This window comes from Bufo bufo, chromosome 5 (assembly GCF_905171765.1).
Source record: "Bufo bufo chromosome 5, aBufBuf1.1, whole genome shotgun sequence".
Lineage (NCBI taxonomy): Eukaryota > Metazoa > Chordata > Amphibia > Anura > Bufonidae > Bufo > Bufo bufo.
In genome coordinates, this window is record NC_053393.1 from 157,594,155 (window position 1) to 157,614,683 (window position 20,529).

General features: G+C 41.0%; 1 protein-coding gene across 1 annotated transcript; it reads left to right on the forward strand.

The window, feature by feature from the left end:
* Positions 1–2,693: 2,693 nt before the first annotated feature.
* On the forward strand, positions 2,694–15,770 carry LOC121002443 (histamine H3 receptor-like). Its single transcript, XM_040433899.1, has 4 exons — positions 2,694–2,934; positions 10,657–10,823; positions 13,406–14,084; positions 15,178–15,770. Exons 1-4 carry the CDS (start codon positions 2,694–2,696, stop codon positions 15,768–15,770), a joined length of 1,680 nt encoding a protein of 559 aa, XP_040289833.1.
* The last annotated feature ends 4,759 nt before the right edge of the window (positions 15,771–20,529 follow it).

The window sequence follows — 20,529 nt, forward strand, 5'->3', positions numbered from 1 at the left end:
AATACTTCTGGCTGGAGTACCCCTTTATGCGTAAAGAAACTAAGCAAAAGTTCACTCGGCAATGATTGACAAATATATATAGTATTACAGACCAGGTTAGCAAGGAATCACACACAGCTTGTGAAATAGTTCAACAGTGGATAGTCAGAAACAGATTTTTGAGGCACAGGCAACAGGGATGAGACAAAGGGGCAGTCAAATCGAAGAGCATGTTTCATGAGTGCGAGAAATGGCAGTAAAGTTCTACGTATAACTAGTGCCTTACCAGAAAATGATCAAGACAGTGTACCAAAACACTTTAAAATCATCATATAAAAAAAAATACAATATTTATTTTTAAAGAGATTTTCAAGAGTTTTATAATGATGACCTATCCTCTGGATAGCTCACCAGTATCTGATCGGTGGGGGTTGGACACCTTGGCCCTCCACCTATCAGCAGTTTGAGAGCGCCGCTGCCTTCTCCAGCTTTTCTTAGGCCATGTGACATCACTTCATCAGTCACATCGCCTAGGCACAGCTTATCCCCATTGATGTGAATATGGGTGAGCTACGTTACCAAGCACAGCCGCTATACAATGTATGATGATGTGCTTGGTGAGCAGAGAGAAAGCCACAGCTGATTAACCGGGGTCCCAGGTGTTGGACCCCCACCAATCAGATTCTGATGACCTACCCAGATGATAGATAATCTGTGTAAAAAAAAAAAAAAACTCTGGGAAAACCCCTTTAAGTATTGAATTGTCTTAGGCAGGAGCATACACAGATATCATAGGGCCCCATAGCAAAATTTTGTATGTGCCCCTTCTATATAGATTCCCAGTGTACATTTGTCAGTCACTCCCAGTAAATGTAGAACGTGCAATGACCCATATTTCTGACAAATTTACGTGTTTTTACAGGTGGAAGAAATTTGAATTAAATACTAATAAAAAAGTTGCCTTTGGCCTCACCCACTTTAACCGACTTTTATGTCAGAAAAAGTGGAATAGGTGCTTCAGTTATTTGGCACTGATTCTAAACACCATATTTCTCAATGTATTTAGACCATAAAACTAGCAAAAATACATAGATATATCTCCCTCTTCTCTTCTATTACAAAGCTAGCTGGCAGCCTGCAACTACCACTAGGTCGAGCTCAGGAATTAATACATTTACCATGCAAGTTATTAATCTCATTGCATTGAAGGGTCTAAAAGGCATTAAAGGCTCTTCATACCAAAACTCTGAGCATTGCTAAGGAGCGTCTGTCTTCAGCATTTTACTGAGTGCTGAAGACTCCTGTGTGTAAGAAGTCAGAGTGATGGACAGTGATAGTTAGGGTACATGTCCATAGTCAGGGACTGAGGCTGTGATAAGAGGCAGACTGGGAGCCTCTGTATATTACACAAAAGTGTCTTCAGTGCTCAGTAAAAGGCTACATGCACACAACTGCGCCGCCGTTTTGCGGTTCGCAAATTGCGGACGTGCAAAACACGGATGGCGGGAACGGAATGTGCAGAATGGGCCACCCATTATAAAAAATGCCTATTCTTGTCCGTAAAACGGACAAGAATAGGGCATGTTCTATTTTTTTGGTGGGGAGACGGAATGGAGCAACGGATTCAGGCAGCACATGGAGTGCTGTCTGTATCTTTTGTGACCCCATTGAAGTGAATGGTCGTGTGCATGAGGCCAAACATGGAAGACAGACTTTCCTCAGCAACACTGTTAGCCTTTTGCACCTTGTTCTCTAGTACATAGAAACATTGTTACCTAATGAAGTATATTAAAAAAAATGTTTAACATCCCATTCCCTACATTGTATTAAAAATAAACCAAAATGACGGTTACACTTTAGGTTTGTGATTTGACAAACTTTTGCGTAATATCAACCACTAATGAGCCCTGGTGAGTAGTGGTTGATAATAATAATAATACCCCTGCCTTCTAGTGACTTAATAAAGACTTTCTTGATGTGCAATTGGTAATACGGTAAGTAAAATCATCCAGGTCTCTGGCTGACAATAATTATTGTCTCACTTGACTAGTGGGTTAATAGTGCCAGTGGCATCCATAGAATAATTGAATAATAGCCCTAACGTCTTGGGATAGAAAAACAGCCCTGGTGGGTTCGTAATAATATCCCATAGGTGATGCATCGGATGAGGTTTGCCTACTGTATCAGGGGATTTGTCAATCTTGCCTGAAGAAAAAGAAGCTCATGACAAGTAATTTCACACACACAACACTGTAAAATGACTGCTGTTGCTATAATTATAATAATGACGGTAATATGACAGTACAGCACTCAAGGGAAATATCTGGTCATGTTATTAAACGCCTCTAAGGAATGCATATTTCAGCATATTTTATCTTGTTTTATGTTTCTTTTCATTTATATACACAGAAAGCAACAGAAATCTGAATAATATATTAAAATGTATGTTTTATGAATTGACAATATTAAAATGAGCAATCATAATAGATATTCGGAATACAGTGACATTATGAATATGATGTATGGCCACATCAGAAGTCCCCACCCACCATTATAACATTATATAAATGAAGTAGACCATCATGGTTTATTATTATGTAGCTGTGGACGGCGTATAATGCAGTACTGCTAAGAATGTCCTCAGCTGGATCCAGCCTCAGGAAGAACTAATGGCTAGCCACATATAAACAGCAAGCATGTTCATTTATTGTAAAATGGAGGTTTTCTACCTGTTCAGAGTCCCCAATAACATTAGTACTAACGGATCTTCCGAGGATGACAAGGACTCTGTTTCTGAAGGCGCACAGATTTTCTCATACATTTTCATACCTCTGATCACATCAATCACTGTTCTTGGTAACACTCTTGTCATTTTAGCCTTTATTATTGACAAAAGACTTAGAAACCAGAGTAACTTCTTCCTTCTCAATCTGGCTATCTGTGACTTTTTCATAGGTAAGTCTTTTGTGATTTGTTTGTGCGGTGAGATCCTGTTTTACGGCAGGATTTTATACTTTTTCTATTACTATGTTTTAACTGCAGCTCAAACTGTTTGATAATTATTTATTAGCATATTATTGTTGGGGTTTGTTCTATACTAATACAAAAACTATTTTTACTCATGCGCCATCATGCCTTAGAACAATGGGGTGTAGCTTGTGGCTCACTACAAATCTCATGACATGATGTTGGTTGGTTGTCAGGGTATGCTGGAAGTTGTAGGTTAACAACAGCTGGAGGGCCACAGGTTACATACCACTGACCTGACTGACTCTTTGCCAGCTTGTGTGGCAGTGGCCAGAACACAAAACAGCTGCAGCATACAGATGTAGTAGAGTTAACACACATGCTTTATGAGACGTGTTATCTAAACTAAATGCGTTAAGCAAACACCTTCAATTGCTTTTCAATGGCTTTTGTTTAAAGATAACGTGATGAGTTAAGAAATTTTAGTTAAGAGTTTGTGTGTTAACCCTGCTACATCTGTATGAGCCTTTACGTGATGTGCTTGATTTTCATATAAGCAAGCACTTTGGAGGAGATTTATAGAATTTTAGCGCAATTTCTGCCCAAAAAAAACAACAACTGGTGTACATACTAACATATTAGGTGGATTAGACACTTTTAGAGCCCTTGTTACAAAATGGATAATGGCTTAGCGGGAAAAGGGTGTAGTAAGCCATAAAAGAGGGATAACTTAAGATGCACAAAAAAAGGGGTAACATTTTAATGCACAATTCTGGTGTAAAGTAAGACAACTTATAGATGGTATAAAGTTAGATTAGACTCTGTAAAGGTGCAAAACACATCACCAGGAGTGTAGCGTAGAAGCAGGGAAAGCAGGTGCTACAGAGCCAAAATTCTGAAGGGGTCTGCCCAGGAGGAGGACTGAGATTTTATTGTCAGGGCCCCTTAACAGTATTATACTATGACATCATATGCAGTGTAAGTATATACAGTGACATGACATACGGTATATACAAGTAGGAAACGGACAGAGCGGATGCCTGGCCTGGTCTGAGAGAACCAGGCCAGGCAGCCAGGAGTGATGGTTGCTGGGGGGACGGGGAGGGAGGCCTAGTCAGTTCTAGTTACACCACTGCTTATCACTGATAAATATGACACATTTTTAGACTGTCTAATCTGAACTGTCAAAATATATGGCGGTATTAGTAAATCTGCCCCAGTGTGCACTAATGATTTAAAGGCTTAAGCTAACATTTAGGGGGAAATTTTTCAAAACTGCTGTAAAGGAAAACTGGATGAGTTGCCCATAGCAATCAATCAGTTTCCACCTTTCATTTTTCAGAGCTCTTTTGGAAAATGAAAGGTAGAATCTGATTAGTTGCTATGGGCAGGGGCATAACTAGAAGTGACTGGGCCCCACAGCAATTTTTTGTATGGGGCCCCTCATCCCACGCACTTCGCAACTCAGGTGCCAGGGGGGCACAGACCAGGGCAGCATAGCCAAGGGCTGGGGGAAGGGGGGAGGGGGGTTGCTGCAGAATTGTGCTTTCCTGTGTAATATAACCGAAGAGGTGAATATGACGTCACACTACATTGTATGTACAGCACAGTATGACCCCTGTATGTATTGCTGCAGGGCTGACACCGACTGTCCCAATGGTCTGAGCCCCTAATAACCACAGCTCACTGTCTCCATACATAAGGGAAGCCTACAAGTAGCCAGGTTTTAATGGATTTACACCTATCGCAAGAACTAATATTCTGGGACTTGTAGTTCCCCAGAAGCAGTACAGGAAAGGCGGGGGGCTCTGGTTTTCTGTGACCCCCGCATCTACATCAGTGCTCCATTCACATGTCCTACGGCAATGGCTAAATACTATACTTGGCAAGGACCTACTGACGTCACAACATCACGTGGCACTCCCAGATCATGTGGATCAGAAACAGGAGAGTAACGTGCTTTTTCACATGGATCATGGAGTTCGCGAGTGTCAGCAGCGCGGGAGAAGTATGCGGAACCTACTCATGTAGTAACTTATTTTGAACTGAGATGTGGGGGGGACTGTACGCTGAGATGTGGGAGGGGGGACTGTACGCTGAGATGTGGGGGGGGACTGTACACAGAGGTGTGGGGGGGACTGTATGCTGAGATGGGGGGGACTGTACGCTGAGATGTGGGGGGGACTGTACACAGAGGTGTGGGGGGGACTGTACGCTGAGATGGGGGGGACTGTACGCTGAGATGTGGGGGGACTGTACGCTGAGATGTGGGGGGGACTGTACACTGAGATGTGGGGGGACTGTACACTGAGATGTGGGGGGGACTGTACACTGAGATGTGGGGGGACTGTACACTGAGGTATGGTGGGGACTGTACACTGAGATGTGGGGGGGACTGTACATTGAGGTATGGGGGGACTGTACATTGAGGTATGGGGGGGGACTGTACACTGAGGTATGGGGAGGACTGTACACTGAGATGTAGGGGGACTGTACACTGAGGTATGGGGGATGGGGGACTTGTCAGCCCGGGCCCCCGAAGCAGCTGCTTCCCCTGTAGTTACGCCACTGGCTATGGGCAACTCAGCCAGTTTTCCTTTACACCAGTTTTGATAATTCTCCCCCTTAGTTCCTCATTGCTGTTCTTTCAGGATTTTTCCACATTTTCCCCTAGCTACTATATGCATTTATAAAGATCAATGAACCTACCTGGGGAAGATTTACTAATTCTGTCAAACTTTGCACTGTCTAAAAATACAAATCCCAGCCTTAATATTAGAAACATAGAAACATAGAAACATAGAATGTGTCGGCAGATAAGAACCATTTGGCCCATCTAGTCTGCCCAATATACTGAATACTATGGATAGCCCCCGGCCCTATCTTATATGAAGGATGGCCTTATGCCTATCCCATGCATGCTTAAACCCCTTCACTGTATTTGCAGCTACCACTTCTGCAGGAAGGCTATTCCATGCATCCACTACTCTCTCAGTAAAGTAATACTTCCTTATATTACTTTTAAACCTTTGCCCCTCTAATTTAAAACTGTGTCCTCTTGTGGTAGTTTTTCTTCTTTTAAATATGCTCTCTTCCTTTACCGAGTTCATTCCCTTTATGTATTTAAAAGTTTCTATCATATCCCCTCTGTCTCTTCTTTCTTCCAAGCTATACATATTAAGGTCCTTTAACCTTTCCTGGTAAGTTTTATCCTGCAATCCATGTACTAGTTTAGTAGCTCTTCTCTGAACTCTCTCTAGAGTATCTATATCCTTCTGGAGATATGGCCTCCAGTACTGCGCACAATACTCCAAGTGAGGTCTCACCAGTGTTCTGTACAGCGGCATAAGCACTTCACTCTTTCTACTGCTTATACCTCTCCCTATACATCCAAGCATTCTGCTGGCATTTCGTGCTGCTCTATTACATTGTCTTCCCACCTTTAAGTCTTCTGAAATAATTACTCCTAAATCCCTTTCCTCAGATACTGAGGTCAGGACTGTGTCAAATATTCTATATTCTGCCCTTGGGTTTTTACGCCCCAGGTGCATTATCTTGCACTTATCCACATTAAATTTCAGTTTCCAGAGTTCTGACCATTCTTCTAGTTTTCCTAAATCCTTTTCCATTTGGCGTTTCCCTCCAGGAACATCAACCCTGTTACATATCTTTGTGTCATCAGCAAAAAGACAAACCTTACCAGCGAGGCCTTTTGCAATATCACTTATGAAGATATTAAACAAAATCGGTCCCAGTACAGATCCCTGTGGAACCCCACTGGTAACATTACCTTGTTTTGAATGTTCTCCATTGACTACAACCCTCTGTTGTCTGTCACTCAGCCACTGCCTAATCCACTCAACAATATGGGAGTCCATGCTCAATGACTGCAGTTTATTGATAAGTCTTCTATGTGGGACAGTGTCAAAAGCCTTACTAAAATCTAGATATGCGATGTCTACTGCACCTCCACCGTCTATTATTTTATTCACCCAGTCAAAAAAATCTATAAGATTTGTTTGACATGATCTCCCTGAAGTAAACCCATGTTGTTTTTCATCTTGCAATCCATGGGATTTTAGATGTTCCACAATCCTATCCTTTAATAGGGTTTCCATTAATTTGCCTACTATTGATGTCAGACTCACTGGTCTATAGTTGCTCGATTCCTCCCTACTACCTTTCTTGTGAATGGGCACGACATTTGCCAATTTCCAATCTTCCGGGACGACTCCTGTTACTAATGATTGGTTAAATAAATCTGTTAACGGTTTTGCCAGCTCACCACTAAGCTCTTTTAATAATTTTGGGTGTATCTCATCAGGCCCCTGTGACTTATCTGTCTTCACCTTAGACAGCAAACTTAGAACATCTTCCTCTGTAAAGATACATGCATCAAACGATTTAATAGTCATTCTTTCTAGTGGAGGTCCTTCTCCTTTTTCTTTTGTAAAAACTGAACAGAAGTATTCATTAAGGCAGTCGGCTAGCCCTTTATTCTCTTCTACATACCTTCCGTCCTTTGTTTTTAATTTAGTTATTCCTTGTTTTAATTTCCTTTTTTCATTTATATATCTGAAGAATGTCTTATCCCCTTTTTTCATAGACTGAGCTAGTTTTTCTTCTGCCTGCGCTTTAGAAGTTCTTATAACTTGCTTGGCCTCTCTCTGCCTAATCTTGTAGATTTCCTTATCTTCATTGCTCTGGGTTTTTTTATAATTACAAAATGCTAGCTTTTTATTTTTAATGATTTGGGCCACTTCTGCTGAGTACCACATTGGTCTCCTCCTTTTTTTGCTTTTACTGACAAGTCTAATGCAATTTTCTGTTGCCTTCAATAATGCACCTTTTAAGTAGTCCCATTTCTCCTGGACTCCATGTAATCCGTTCCAGTCTGATAAGGACTCATTTATGACTAATTTCATTTTTGAAAAGTCTGTTTTTCTAAAATCTAAAACTTTTGTTTTTGTGTGGTGGGACTCTTTCACAGTTCTTATATTAAACCACACTGACTGGTGATCACTAGATCCCAAGGTTTCGCCTACAATGACATCATATACCGAATCCCCGTTTGTGAATACCAAATCCATAATGGCCTCCCTCCGGGTTGGCTCCTCAACCACTTGTTGTAGAGATAACCCCAGTAGGGAATTTAGAATATCTGTACTCCTGGTAGAACTTGCTATTTTGGTTTTCCAGTTTATATCTGGAAGATTGAAATCTCCCATAATGATAACTTCTCCTTTCATTGTCATTTTAGCTATTTCTTCAACTAGTAGATCATCTAGTTCTTTAACTTGACCAGGTGGTCTATATATCACACCTATACGAGTTACTGCATGGTTAGCAAACTGCAACGTAACCCAAACTGACTCTATGTTGGCCTCACCAACTTGTATTAGGTTAGATTTAATGCTATCTTTCACATACAGGGCCACTCCTCCTCCTTTCTTGCCTTCTCTGTCTCTTCTGTATAAAGAGTACCCTGGTATGGTTATGTCCCAGTCATTTCTTTCATTAAACCATGTCTCCGTAACAGCCACTAAATCTACATTCTCAGATGCCATTATTGACCCAAGTTCATTGATTTTTTTACCTAAACTGCGAGCATTTGTAGACAGGACTCTGAGCTTATCATTTCTTAACCTCAGTGCTTCTGGCTTGTTCTGGCATTGTTTCGGGGGGCAATTGGACTCTTTTATTTTCACTCTTTTGCCCCCCCTTCCTAGTTTAAATACTCTTTCGCAAATTCTTGGAGTTGTTCACTAAGTACATTTGTTCCTTTGAGAGAAAGATGCAAACCATCTTTTTTGTACAGTTCCTTTCTATTCCAAGTAGAGCTATCATGAGAAACAAAGCCAAATCCTTGCTCTTGACACCATTTACCAAGCCATATGTTGAACTCCTTTATGCGCCTCTGCCTATCATTCTGAACATTATGCACAGGCAGAACTTCAGAAAATGAAATGGTGGATGCAAAATCCTGTACGTCATTACCAAGTGTGATAAAAGATTTTTTCACCTCTGACACTTCATTGCAAGCCAGGTCATTTGTCCCTAGATGGACAAGAACATCCACGTCCCCTTCCTGCTTTGCTTGCTTAACAATATTAATAATACGTCTTCTATCTCTTCTAGCAGTAGCCCCAGGGAGACATCTCACAAAACCATTTTCTTTAAGCTCCACACTTCTTATGATTGAATCACCCAGCAACAGCTGCATCCTTTGAGACTTCACTTTATCTTTTTTGTTGCATACATTAGACATAGGAGTCGATGGTTTCTCACCCTCTGTGCTTGAGTCCATATCCATGTTGTCCTTACATTCTGAGAGTGCTGCAAATGAATTATGGAGAACCACCGACTGTGGGACATGTCTTCTATCCACCACTCTAAGACTTCCAGAACCTACATTAACCCATCTGCCATTTCTGGGGGTCCTCTGTGGCAGTGGCATTGCAGCAGTCCTAGACAAATTTATGATTCAACCTTAAATTTGGTGTATTGTAAACCTCCCCAGATTTAAGCCAGAATTGTGTCCATAAAAAAATATATCTGTCCACCAAAATTTTGTCCAAGTTTCAGAACCGTGCTATTTTTGCCACTAAATGAGGAGACACCAGGGAAGTAGGCACCATTAAACTAATGCTCACACTAAATATGTCTATTTTATTTGAGGAGTAAATTTCCTCAACCTGATGGACCAAGTAGAATATTTCTCCAGCAGCATCAAGTGTGGTTTCTATACCACATGTATCTGCTTCTGGTATTGTAAATGGATGATATGGATGGCAGAAGCAGGGACAGATTACTAATACTATCTACATATAAGACAGTGTAAACTCAGATTTGTTGCAGTAGCTGATGCTGGCTGGCCCACCTTGAGACCGTCTAGTCTAAGTTTATGTCATCTACAAGTTGGCTTAGTTTTACTCCAAAATTTTGGCACATGGAGATACAATTAAGCCATGCCTACTTGTTAGGCAAGTTGTACATAGATTATAAAGTGTCTAAAACACTTGATAAATGTGGTGCAAACCATGTACGACCGTTTTGTGGTGAAAATTGTGCCAGAAACTGGTACATTTTATTAAATAGGGTCTACATACCTGTGTAAATTGTAATTGTAGGTTTTACACTCCGGTCTCAAAATGGTTGTGCAGCCAGTATGCTCTGGATAGGTCATCAATATCTGATTGATGCACCCTTGCCGATCAGCTGTTTGAAGAGGAGGTGGTGCTCATTCTAGCGCTACTTTGTCTTCAAGAATACACTACTTGTCTTGATTTAGCGGTGGCACAGTGTAATTGCAAGTGCTTGCTCCATTCAAGTGAATTCCGAAACAATGGAGTTGGACCCCCATCGGTCAGATATTGATGACCTACTGATGCTGTACAACCCCTTTAATCTTTCTCTGCTAGCATGTGATGCAACACAATTAATAGGTGCATGCATTCTTTATTGCAGGTATTAACATTGAAATATGTATATACCCTGTTAACTACCATTACACCATTATTGCACAGCTAGAATCCATTGATATGCTGGAGTTCAGAGACTAGGCAAATCTGCAGTCATTTAAAAACCAATATCAATATGGAACTATAGGAAAGACATTATGCTGGATGGTTATTATTATTTTGTATTTTATACAGCCATTTTTCTGCATGCATGGTACATTGTTTGCCATCTTTATTTTTTATTTTTAAGGTGCATTCTGTATTCCAGTGAGTGCTTCATACATCTTGACTGGGAAGTGGACTCTTGGAGATGTTCTTTGCAAAGTCTGGTTGGTAGCTGACAACCTTATGTGCACGGCTTCAGTTTTTAATATTGTTCTCATCAGTTATGACCGGTTCATTTCCATCACTATGGCTGTACGTGCTTTATATTTCACTTGTATCATGTTTTCCCATATCTTTATGTGTTTCATAACCTTGATTTTATTTTTCTAACCTGTCTGAAAAATACCAGAGTTCAATGTTGAAGTGTCCACGCACAGATTAAAGAAAGAATAGGTTGTGGGGCTTATTAACATGACCATAATCTTTTCCAAAGTAGTGCTGACGGGTTTTCCTGGTGTTACCACCAAAAATATGAATATGAATCTTATATGAATATAATATTGAATGACATCATTCCTTAGCAAACCTCTGCAACCTGATTGTGCTGAAGATCTCCTTCTAATACTAAATATAGCTCTCCTCCAGGATATTCAATTACAGTAACATGTACAGAGGTCCCTCAAGATACAGTGGCCTCAGTAAAAATAGCAGTATTAGTTGATAGTTAGCAGCTATTTCTGACTGTTATATGTAAGGACTTGTTTTGTCTGCCTTAGTTTCTGCTTATTTTTCTTAAATTTTTCTTAAATCTTAATTTTCTTTTACAGTATCTTGGATGACATTTTTGGGGCTTTGAAACCAATTACTCAAGTTACAATGGTTTCAACATGCAATGGTCGGAACCAATTAATATTGTAACTTCAGGGACCACAGTCTTAAAGGGGTTATCCAAGATTAACTAAGACCTCCCAGAGTGGCCAACCCGTGGTGGTGATCATACTTACCTGGTCCTTGCAGCTAGGCTCAGTCTCTATTGCTCCTGGGTCGGCTCTTCCTCTCCCTGCAGCGCTGAAAGCAACATCCATCGATGGGGAGACCTGCTCCCCTTGCATCAAGTCACCAGTTGTCGTGACACAAGGGGAACAGGTCACGGTCACCGCTGAAGACTATGATTGGCTGGAGTGGTCACATGTCCCCATGTAGACAGATGTTGTTTTCAGCACTGCAGGGAGAGGAAGACCCGGCCCAGGAGCAACAGACACTGAACCCAACGGCAGGGACCGGGTAAGGTGGAGTTCACCGCTCCGATTCATTTTCCGTTCTTCCAATCAGTCAGGAGAACAGGAAAAAACAAACAAAAGAAAACAGTATCCTGTAAAAAAGAAAACGGATCTTGTGCATCAGTTATGCACATTTGGCATCCATTTGAGCCATTTCCATCAGAGATCCGTTATTTTAGACAGAAAAAGAAGTACTGCATGCATTACTTTTTTTTTCATCTAAAAAAAGGCATCTTAGACGGAAATGGCTAAAATGGGTGCAAAATGTGCAACAGGATCTTTTTTTTTTTTTTTTTTTTACAGGATTTTGTAAAATAATGGATTTTGTGCGTAACTGATGCACAAGATATTTTTTTTTTACAGGATCCTGTTTTTTTCTGATCTTCTGATGGATCAGAAAATGAAACAAAGATGAGCACTCTCCCTAAGTATTAGAACCACCATGGATTGACCACTTTGGGGGGTATTAATATTGGATAACCCCTTTAATATGTTACCCTCTTTAGAATACCTTATTCTACAATAAATACACTGGGGCAAATTTAAAAGTTTTAATGTGATTGTGCCTAGACCTTGTGGCACATTTCTGGCGCATAGTGTTGCATCCAGTTTTTGACTTATTTATGAAGCAAACATGCCAAAAAAATCCACTGTGCCTCTCTCGATAAGGAGCTTTGGCTTAGTGGAAAACGGTATGACATATGATGCTACAATGTGAGCCAAAATTTTAGAGTACAATAAGCCAACCAAAAGGCAATGTAAATTTAGACTAAAGTGTCTAGCCTTGCACCAAAGTTAGTATACAGTATGTGCCACTGTGACTTATTTATCGTGCATTTTAGACAGAATTAGTAAATTAGTCCTCTCACTTTCCTTGCAAGACTTCTAGGTTTTTGGTATGGCTTTTTAATGTTCTCCACAACTTCTTTTATTTATTTATTATTATAATTTTTTTTATTGCTTCCTACACAATCATTTACTGTTGCTCTGTCAGGCATCTTCTGCTCAGCTCCACTCCTGGTCAGCCACTGTGCAAGTAACTACAATCTAGTACAGTATAAGCGTCCATTCACACGTCCGTAGTGTATTGCGGATCCACAATACACCCGGCCTATAGAACTGCCTATTCTTGTCCGCAATTGTGGACAAGAAAAAGACATGTTCTATTTTTTTTCTGGAGCCGCAGACCGGAAGTTCGGGGCCGCACTCCGGAAATGCGGATGCGGACAGCACACTGTGTGCTGTCCGCATCCATTCCTGCCCCATAGAGAATGAATGGGTCCGCACCGCATCCATTCCTGCCCCATAGAGAATGAATGAGTCCGCACCCGTTCCGGATAAATACGGACCCTAATGGAATGTAGTTGTATTCTGTATAAACTCACAGTGCAGGAGAATTCTATAAGAAAAGACTTAAAAAGGGGTTGTCTAGGTGAAAAAAAAAAACATGGCTGCTTTCTTCCCAAACCAACAGGCTTCTTGGTTGCACTAAATAAAGATGTAAATAAAGATGATGATTATTATTATTTCTACTTTGTGTAAGAAAATGTGCATTAATAAGGATAAGGTAACAAGAAAACTGGTTCTGATCTGGTTGTCCCCTTTTTGTTTTAGGTGGTATATCGCTCCCAACAGAGGAATCATAGTCAGACTGCAGTTAAGATGGCCTTGGTTTGGATACTAGCCTTTCTTCTATACAGTCCAGCTATTATTTTATGGGAATATGTTAATGGTGACCCTCTCATTCCTGAAGGCATGTGTGTTGCTGGATATTATTATAGTTGGCATTTTCTATTTGGTGCATCAACCTTTGATTTCTTTCTTCCATTGATAGGCATTGTAATCTTTAATTTCAGTATATACTGGAATATTAGAAAGAGGAGTAGGAAGAAACCTGAAATGTTCACACCAGGTCATAGTGGGATGTCTCCAGGACTGCCAGTTATATTTAGATCTGGAAAATTAAACGAAAGAAGACCTGAATCAAAGAACAGTGTATCTCAGTCATCCATTGGCATCTCCTCCTCACAGAGCAGCATCCAATCTATGAAGCTCTCCAGGGATAAGAAAGTTGCTAAGTCTCTCACAATTCTGGTCTGTGTATTTGGGATTTGTTGGGCGCCATACATATTTCTCCAGACTATCCGTGCGGCTTGTCATGATACCTGTGTTGAATCTTACTGGAACCAAGTTACAAGCTGGATGTTATGGATCAATTCTTCAGTGAATCCTATTATCTATCCTTTGTGCCATAAAAGCTTTAGAGATGCTTTAATAAAAATGTCTCAGAAATGTAAATTTAGATTCTGATAATAATGAATAAATATATTTGACCATGAATAAATATGTAAACTGTACTTAATACTTAATGATCCTCTTACACATTAGTCTATAGTCGGCCAAACCCTGGCAGATTTGTTCCGACCGTCTAATGTATATGGGGAGCTCCCACCTCTTCCCTGAGAGATAATGTTGGAGGACAAGAGGATCGGGCAAACTGTATTTTCACCTAATCCTTTTCTTCTCCCAGTAATGAAGATGCCACGAAAAGTCTCTGGTAGCAGCAATCTCCTCTCTCCCCATTGACAACATATGCACACTCGGCTGAACCGATTGTGTATGTGGGAGTCAGAAGGGAATCAGGAGAGATCATTAGGCTGTCAGCTATTGACAGTGCATGGCCACCTTAAGTTCAGTGACATAAGAATGTGTGATTTGTGTGATGTAAAATGATTGTAGTCACTTTCCTGTGTGATGCCCTATTCTACTCCAAATGATGTCCTCCCGTCTACATATTTCAATCAAACAACATAATTTTAAGTCTTAGGGTTCCTCATACACATTAAACTATTATTGGTCGAACACGTCTCCTCTCCCCCTATTGAAAAGACATACACACTCAGCCAAAACTAGCATGTATGTGAGAGTCAGGAGAGAGAGCTGTCAGAGCTGTTTTTCCCTCTAAAAACTTATTGCACAACTTCCGGTTCCTGTGCTGGTATGTGAGGACACGGCAGGCTCGGCTCCTCACCGCTAGAAAAAACAGACCCGCTCCACTAACTCCTCTTGTGTTCACAAGAGTAAAGGACCATACTGACCGATTCCGGGAGGCGTATAGAGCGGTATTTGCTTCGGAGCGGGCACAGATCCAAATCCTCCAGCCACACAGCTCCTGAGAAAGACAGCGCGCTTTCCAAAATGGCGCTCACCCCGGCATCAGCGGCGCTACAAGGAGAACAGAGAATGCTGGAAAACTCACCGGTAAATACCCAGTCAGATATGTTTGACTCAGTGGGGAACAGTGTCGATATAAAACAACTGGCTATTGAGGTAGCCAAACCGCTTGCCCCTGATCTCATTGCCTTAACTGTCCTCCACAATTCAAGTGGCGCTGAACAAGCTGCAGGAGGAGGTGTCGCTACACAATCATAGATTTGTGGAAATCGAACAGAGGGTGGTGTGTGTAGAGGAAGATTCTGCAGATGCAGCAGCTAAACACAAGGACTTATTTCAGTTAGCCAACCGTTTGCAGGAGAAAGTAGAAGACCTGGAAAATAGGTCCAGGAGGAGCAATTTAAGACTGGTTGGGATACCAGAATCGGTGCCACCGCAAGATCTGCAACGCCTCTTTGAAAGTGATCTACCCCAGGCCCTGGGCATCGGTGGGAAGCGGAGATTTGAGAGAGCACATCGTGTGGGGCCCCAGAGAGAGCCCATGGCGCCATCCTCTATGACAACAAATCAGAGACCCCGCCAAGTCATTTGCAAATATCTAGATTACTCAGATAAGGAGGACATTCTGAGGGCTTATAGGCTAAGACGTGAGCCGTTGTTCATACGCGGTAACAAAGCACTTGTATTTGCTGACTACTCGGCAGAAACCACGCAGAGCCTTCAGTATTGTATGTTCTGGACTGCACAGAAACGGGATCAAATTTCAACTAATGTACCCAGCAACTGTCAAAATAAAACAAAGTGACGGCACGACACGTCAATTCACTGACCCGAAGGAAGCTGAGAGTTACCTACATTGCCACGATGAAGAAATAACATTGCAACGTGGAGCAAGACAAAAGACCCCGGAAGATTCGGCAGTTCTTCACCACCAATGGAATCGCATGCCACCAGATTCTGCCTCGTCTACCCAGGGTTCTCCGAGAGAACAGAGGTTTGCGGCTAGACAGCAACACACGACCCCATGAGTTGAGTGGATGCTTTTATGTATCATCTGAAATGGGTCATGGAGGACTCCTGAATCTATAATTTAACTAGTGGTGAGACGACGCCGTGTATACCAGAAAAAAGGAAAAGTCACATTACAAAATAGTTAGGATAATGTGTTTATTAAGGTTGATATTCTCAGAATATTTTTAAAGTTAACACAGTTTTTTTATTTTTTTGCTGGGAAATTTACCATAGATCTTAGAGGTAGGCTCATTGGGAATTTGCTAAGATTAAGGAGATGCTGCCCTGGGAGGCATCCCCTTAGTTTTTTCTTCTCTCCTTCTATTGCTGGCAGTTCAGCAAGGGCTATAGGTCATCCTGCAGTGGCGCTTTATGAAAGTCATTTCTTGGAATGTGAAGGGGTTACGCTCCCCAATAAGCGTATGAAAATCTTAAGGCATCTCAAACGGCTAAAAGCAGATGTGGCGCTACTGCAGGAGACCCATCTTACGAAGGAAGATTTCCATAGAATGGAGAAGCTCTGGGTGGGGGCTGTGTATGGCTCAGAAGCAGTAGGAAAAAAGGCAGGAGTATTAATTCTGATGGGACGTCATCTCCCTCATATGATCCATGCTACAGCCTCCGATACTGAGGGCAGAATGTTGCATATCCATTTATCAGGTCCCATTGGAGATTACAGCATTTATAATATTTACGCTCCTAATAAGGATCAAAAGGGCTTTTTAGACGGGGTTAGATGTAAGATATCAAGTCACCCTCATCCTTTCAAGATTGTAGGGGGCGACTTTAACCTAGTAATGAATGCTCATGAGGATAGAAGAAATGATGGCATTAAGAATAAGTATGGACCCTATCAAATTTTGTCGAGTCTTCTAGTTTAAAGGATAGTTGGAGACTTCAGCACCCGCAGGGCAGAGAGTTTACACATTACTCCCATGGGCATGATAGTTGGTCGAGAATAGATTATTTGTTTCTTTCGCCAGGAATATTAGGGAAGGTGTCTAGGGTAAATATTGAAGATCTAGTGATTTCCGATCACGCCCCTGTGCTTTTAGACCTGATGAACCAATATCTTAGGGGACAGGATTATGTCTGGAGGTTCCCAAACTTTCTCCTGTTAGATGAGAATTTTCTGAAACTATTACAAGGCTGGTGGATGGAGTATTTCAATGACAACTTGGAACATGTTCATTCGCCGACGCTATATTGGGAAGGCGGTCCTAAGAGGCCGTTTGATAGCTTACGTGTCGTTTATAAAAAAAATAGCACGGGATCGTTTCCAGACAGCTAGTGAGTCCTTGAGACAGGCGTATGGAAAATATATACTAGATAGAACACCTGAAAATAAAGAGAAGTGGGTCCTGGCTCAGACGGATTTTGAAGGGTGGGCAGATAAACTTGAAAGGTTTAAAAAAACTAAGCTGGACATTGACTTACATAAATTTGGCATAAATCAGGAAAATTGTTGGCATCTCTGGCAAAGGGGAAGAGGTGAATGACTCATATTCATAGTCTTCATAGATGCGATGGCACAAGAGTGCAAAGTCCCAAGCAAATTACTGATCTTCTGGGGGATTACTTTGCTAGATTTTATGAAAGTAGGAGGGGAAATGGAGTCAGGAAAAGGTTTCTTGGAGACCTTATCTCTGCCGAAAGTCTCGGAGGAACAACTGAATATGCTTAATGCACCAATCACAGCGACAGAGATACAGTCTACCATAAAATCGTTCCCCTCGGGCAAAGCTCCAGGTCCGGACCGTTATACGTCATATTTTTTTAAGGCCTTATGCACTCAGATAGCGCCTACACTGACTACAGTTTATTCTTCTATTGTAGGGGGACAGCATATACCAGATCATATGAATACAGCACTAATAACTCTCATACATAAGAAGGGCAAGGACCCAGAGGACCCTTCTTCATATAGGCCCATTTCCCTTATCAATCAGGACATGAAATTGCTGTCTAAGATTTTGGCAAATAGAGTGGCAGATATCCTTCCCTCGCTGGTCTCGACGTTACAAGTGGGATTTATCAAGGGGAGGTCTGGGGTAATAAATATTAGAAAGGTGTTCTTGACCCTCTCGGTAGCGAAAACTTTGAAATACAAAGACAAAAACCCAGCTATTGTTACGCTTGACACGGAAAAAGCATTTGATAGCATCAGTTGGTGATGGCTTAATCAAGTTTTAGACGCCATGGGCTTTAGAGGTAGCTTCCGTTCCATTTTGGCAGGGATCTATTCTAATCCAACTGCTAGAGTCTATATTGCCAGTTTTATGTCCCCCAGGTTCACATTGCAGAGGGGAACCAGGCAGGGATGCCCGTTGTCTCCCCTTTTGTTTGACCTTGCGATAGAACCTTTGGCAAGATATCTCAACTCTTCTGCAATTTTCAAGGGATTGGTAGTTGGCTCATATAATATGCGCTTGGCGCTGTTCGCAGATGACATAGTGTTATTTATGGACGATCCTGTATCAGATCTGCCTAAAGTCCTTCAAACATTGTTGAATTTCGGCTTGTGTTCAGGTCTTAAAGTGAACAGTGCCAAGAGTGAAATTCTTCTCTTAAATAGTAACACAAATAGAAATCTGAGGGACACAGTGGAAGGGATACCAATCGCCAAAACCTTTATTACTTATTTAGGAATTAAAATAGGTAGAAGCATGGAATCCATATATAGACTGAATTATGATCCCTTGATTACCAAGATCATTAGGGAACTGCAACACTGGCATAATCTCCCTTTATCATTAATGGGTCGTAATCATTTGCTAAAAATGATGTCAATGCCCAAGCTATAATATCCGCTGCAAACAATCTCCCTGCTCTTAAAACATGGGGATACCAATAAATTAATGGCGGCATTTACTACGTTTCTATGGCATGGTAAACGTCCCAGGATAGGTCTCCAAAAGTTGATAGCTCCTACGGATTTAGGAGGTATAGCTTTCCCCGATGTAAGGAGATACAACCTAGCGTGTATGGCCAGACATATTGCAGACTGGATAAACGGAACCAGTTACTATTCTGCACTATCTTTAGAGAGTCAGTTCTGTGCTCCGTGGTCGGTGGCGGCTCTGCTTCATGCTAGGCTGTCCTGCATCCTTGCTCACATAAAATCATCTATCCTCTTCAAAGACACTATAGCAACGTGGCGAATTTTGAGGAGGATATCTAAACATCTTCCTTTATGGGATAACCCAGAATTTTCTTTAGGTCACACTAATAGTCTATTTAGGGAATGGAAGAGTAAGGGGATCACTCAGGTTAAACATTTGCTACACACCTCTGAACCGAGATGGCTGCACAAGAACGAAATTATAGAGAAATACTCTTTAAATGCATTCCAGACAATCCAATATGCACAAGTGAAGGCGGCCATCAACTCTAATCTGGTTTTGGTACATAAAGAAATTAGACAGAACGTCCTAGACAAGATCCTGGGTTTGGGTGGTGGTAGAACTTCCGTTTCCCTTCTTTACCATGGGCTGAGGAGGGAAGACTCACAATTCAACAAAATGGGAGATTTTAACCAGTGGAAAGAGCAATTGGAAGTAGACAATGTTTCCCAGGCAATTTTGAAGGGGTGGTTGAAAGTGCGGAAACTTATTGTCAATGAGGTATGGAGAGATTCACAACTACGGATCATGCACAAAGCTATGGAGATGTTTTATTGTAAAGTACATGTCAGATGACGAAATTAGTAGTATTATACAGCCTTTCACATTAACAGAATGGTATCTTACTGAACAGTTGAAGGGTAGACTAGGGAGGTTGCGGTTACAGGATATATAAAAAAAAAACTGAATAACTGAAATCTGAGTATAATCCTAGTAGCGTTTCACCTTCAGTACTGCTAATGTATAGCTATGTTTCTCAATCTGACTACATAACGGCATATTTCTTAATGGTGTTCGGCCTCAGGATGGCCTTGGTGATATCCCATTGTTTAATGTTTTATTTTGTGCTATTGTATCCGACATTGTCGGGGTCTGCGTACCCCTCTTGATGCATATGAATATTTTTTTATGTATTCTTAAAGGGTCTAAAGCCCTATTATTATTGTTTCATATAGTAACAAAAAAAATAAACAATAATATAAACGAAAAAATAAATAAAATTATTGTACAACATTTCTTACATTCTACTGTAGTATTACTGTATGCAAAGTTTGTTGTCAAAAAAGAAAGAAATGCCACCAAAAATGAAAACATTGCCATTAAAAGCACTCAAAGGGCATGGTGGTTTTCATATGCATTTTAAAAAGTGAAGAAGCCTAATCCTCAAAAAAATACAATAAAGCCGAATAAAAGTATGCATATTAATTAGGCATACATAGGAAATAAGAATTTATCACGTAAAAGCAAAAAGACAACAGCTGTTAAAAACACTTTATTCCCAAATGTTGAATTTCATAAATTATGAAATAATTGCTATGGGATTGACTTTACAGTTTGCCAGCACCCAGGGGAGAGTTTTTTCATATAGACATAAGTCTCTGTAGCAAGCTATAAACTATGATTTATACACATCAATGCCTGCCTGAGTCT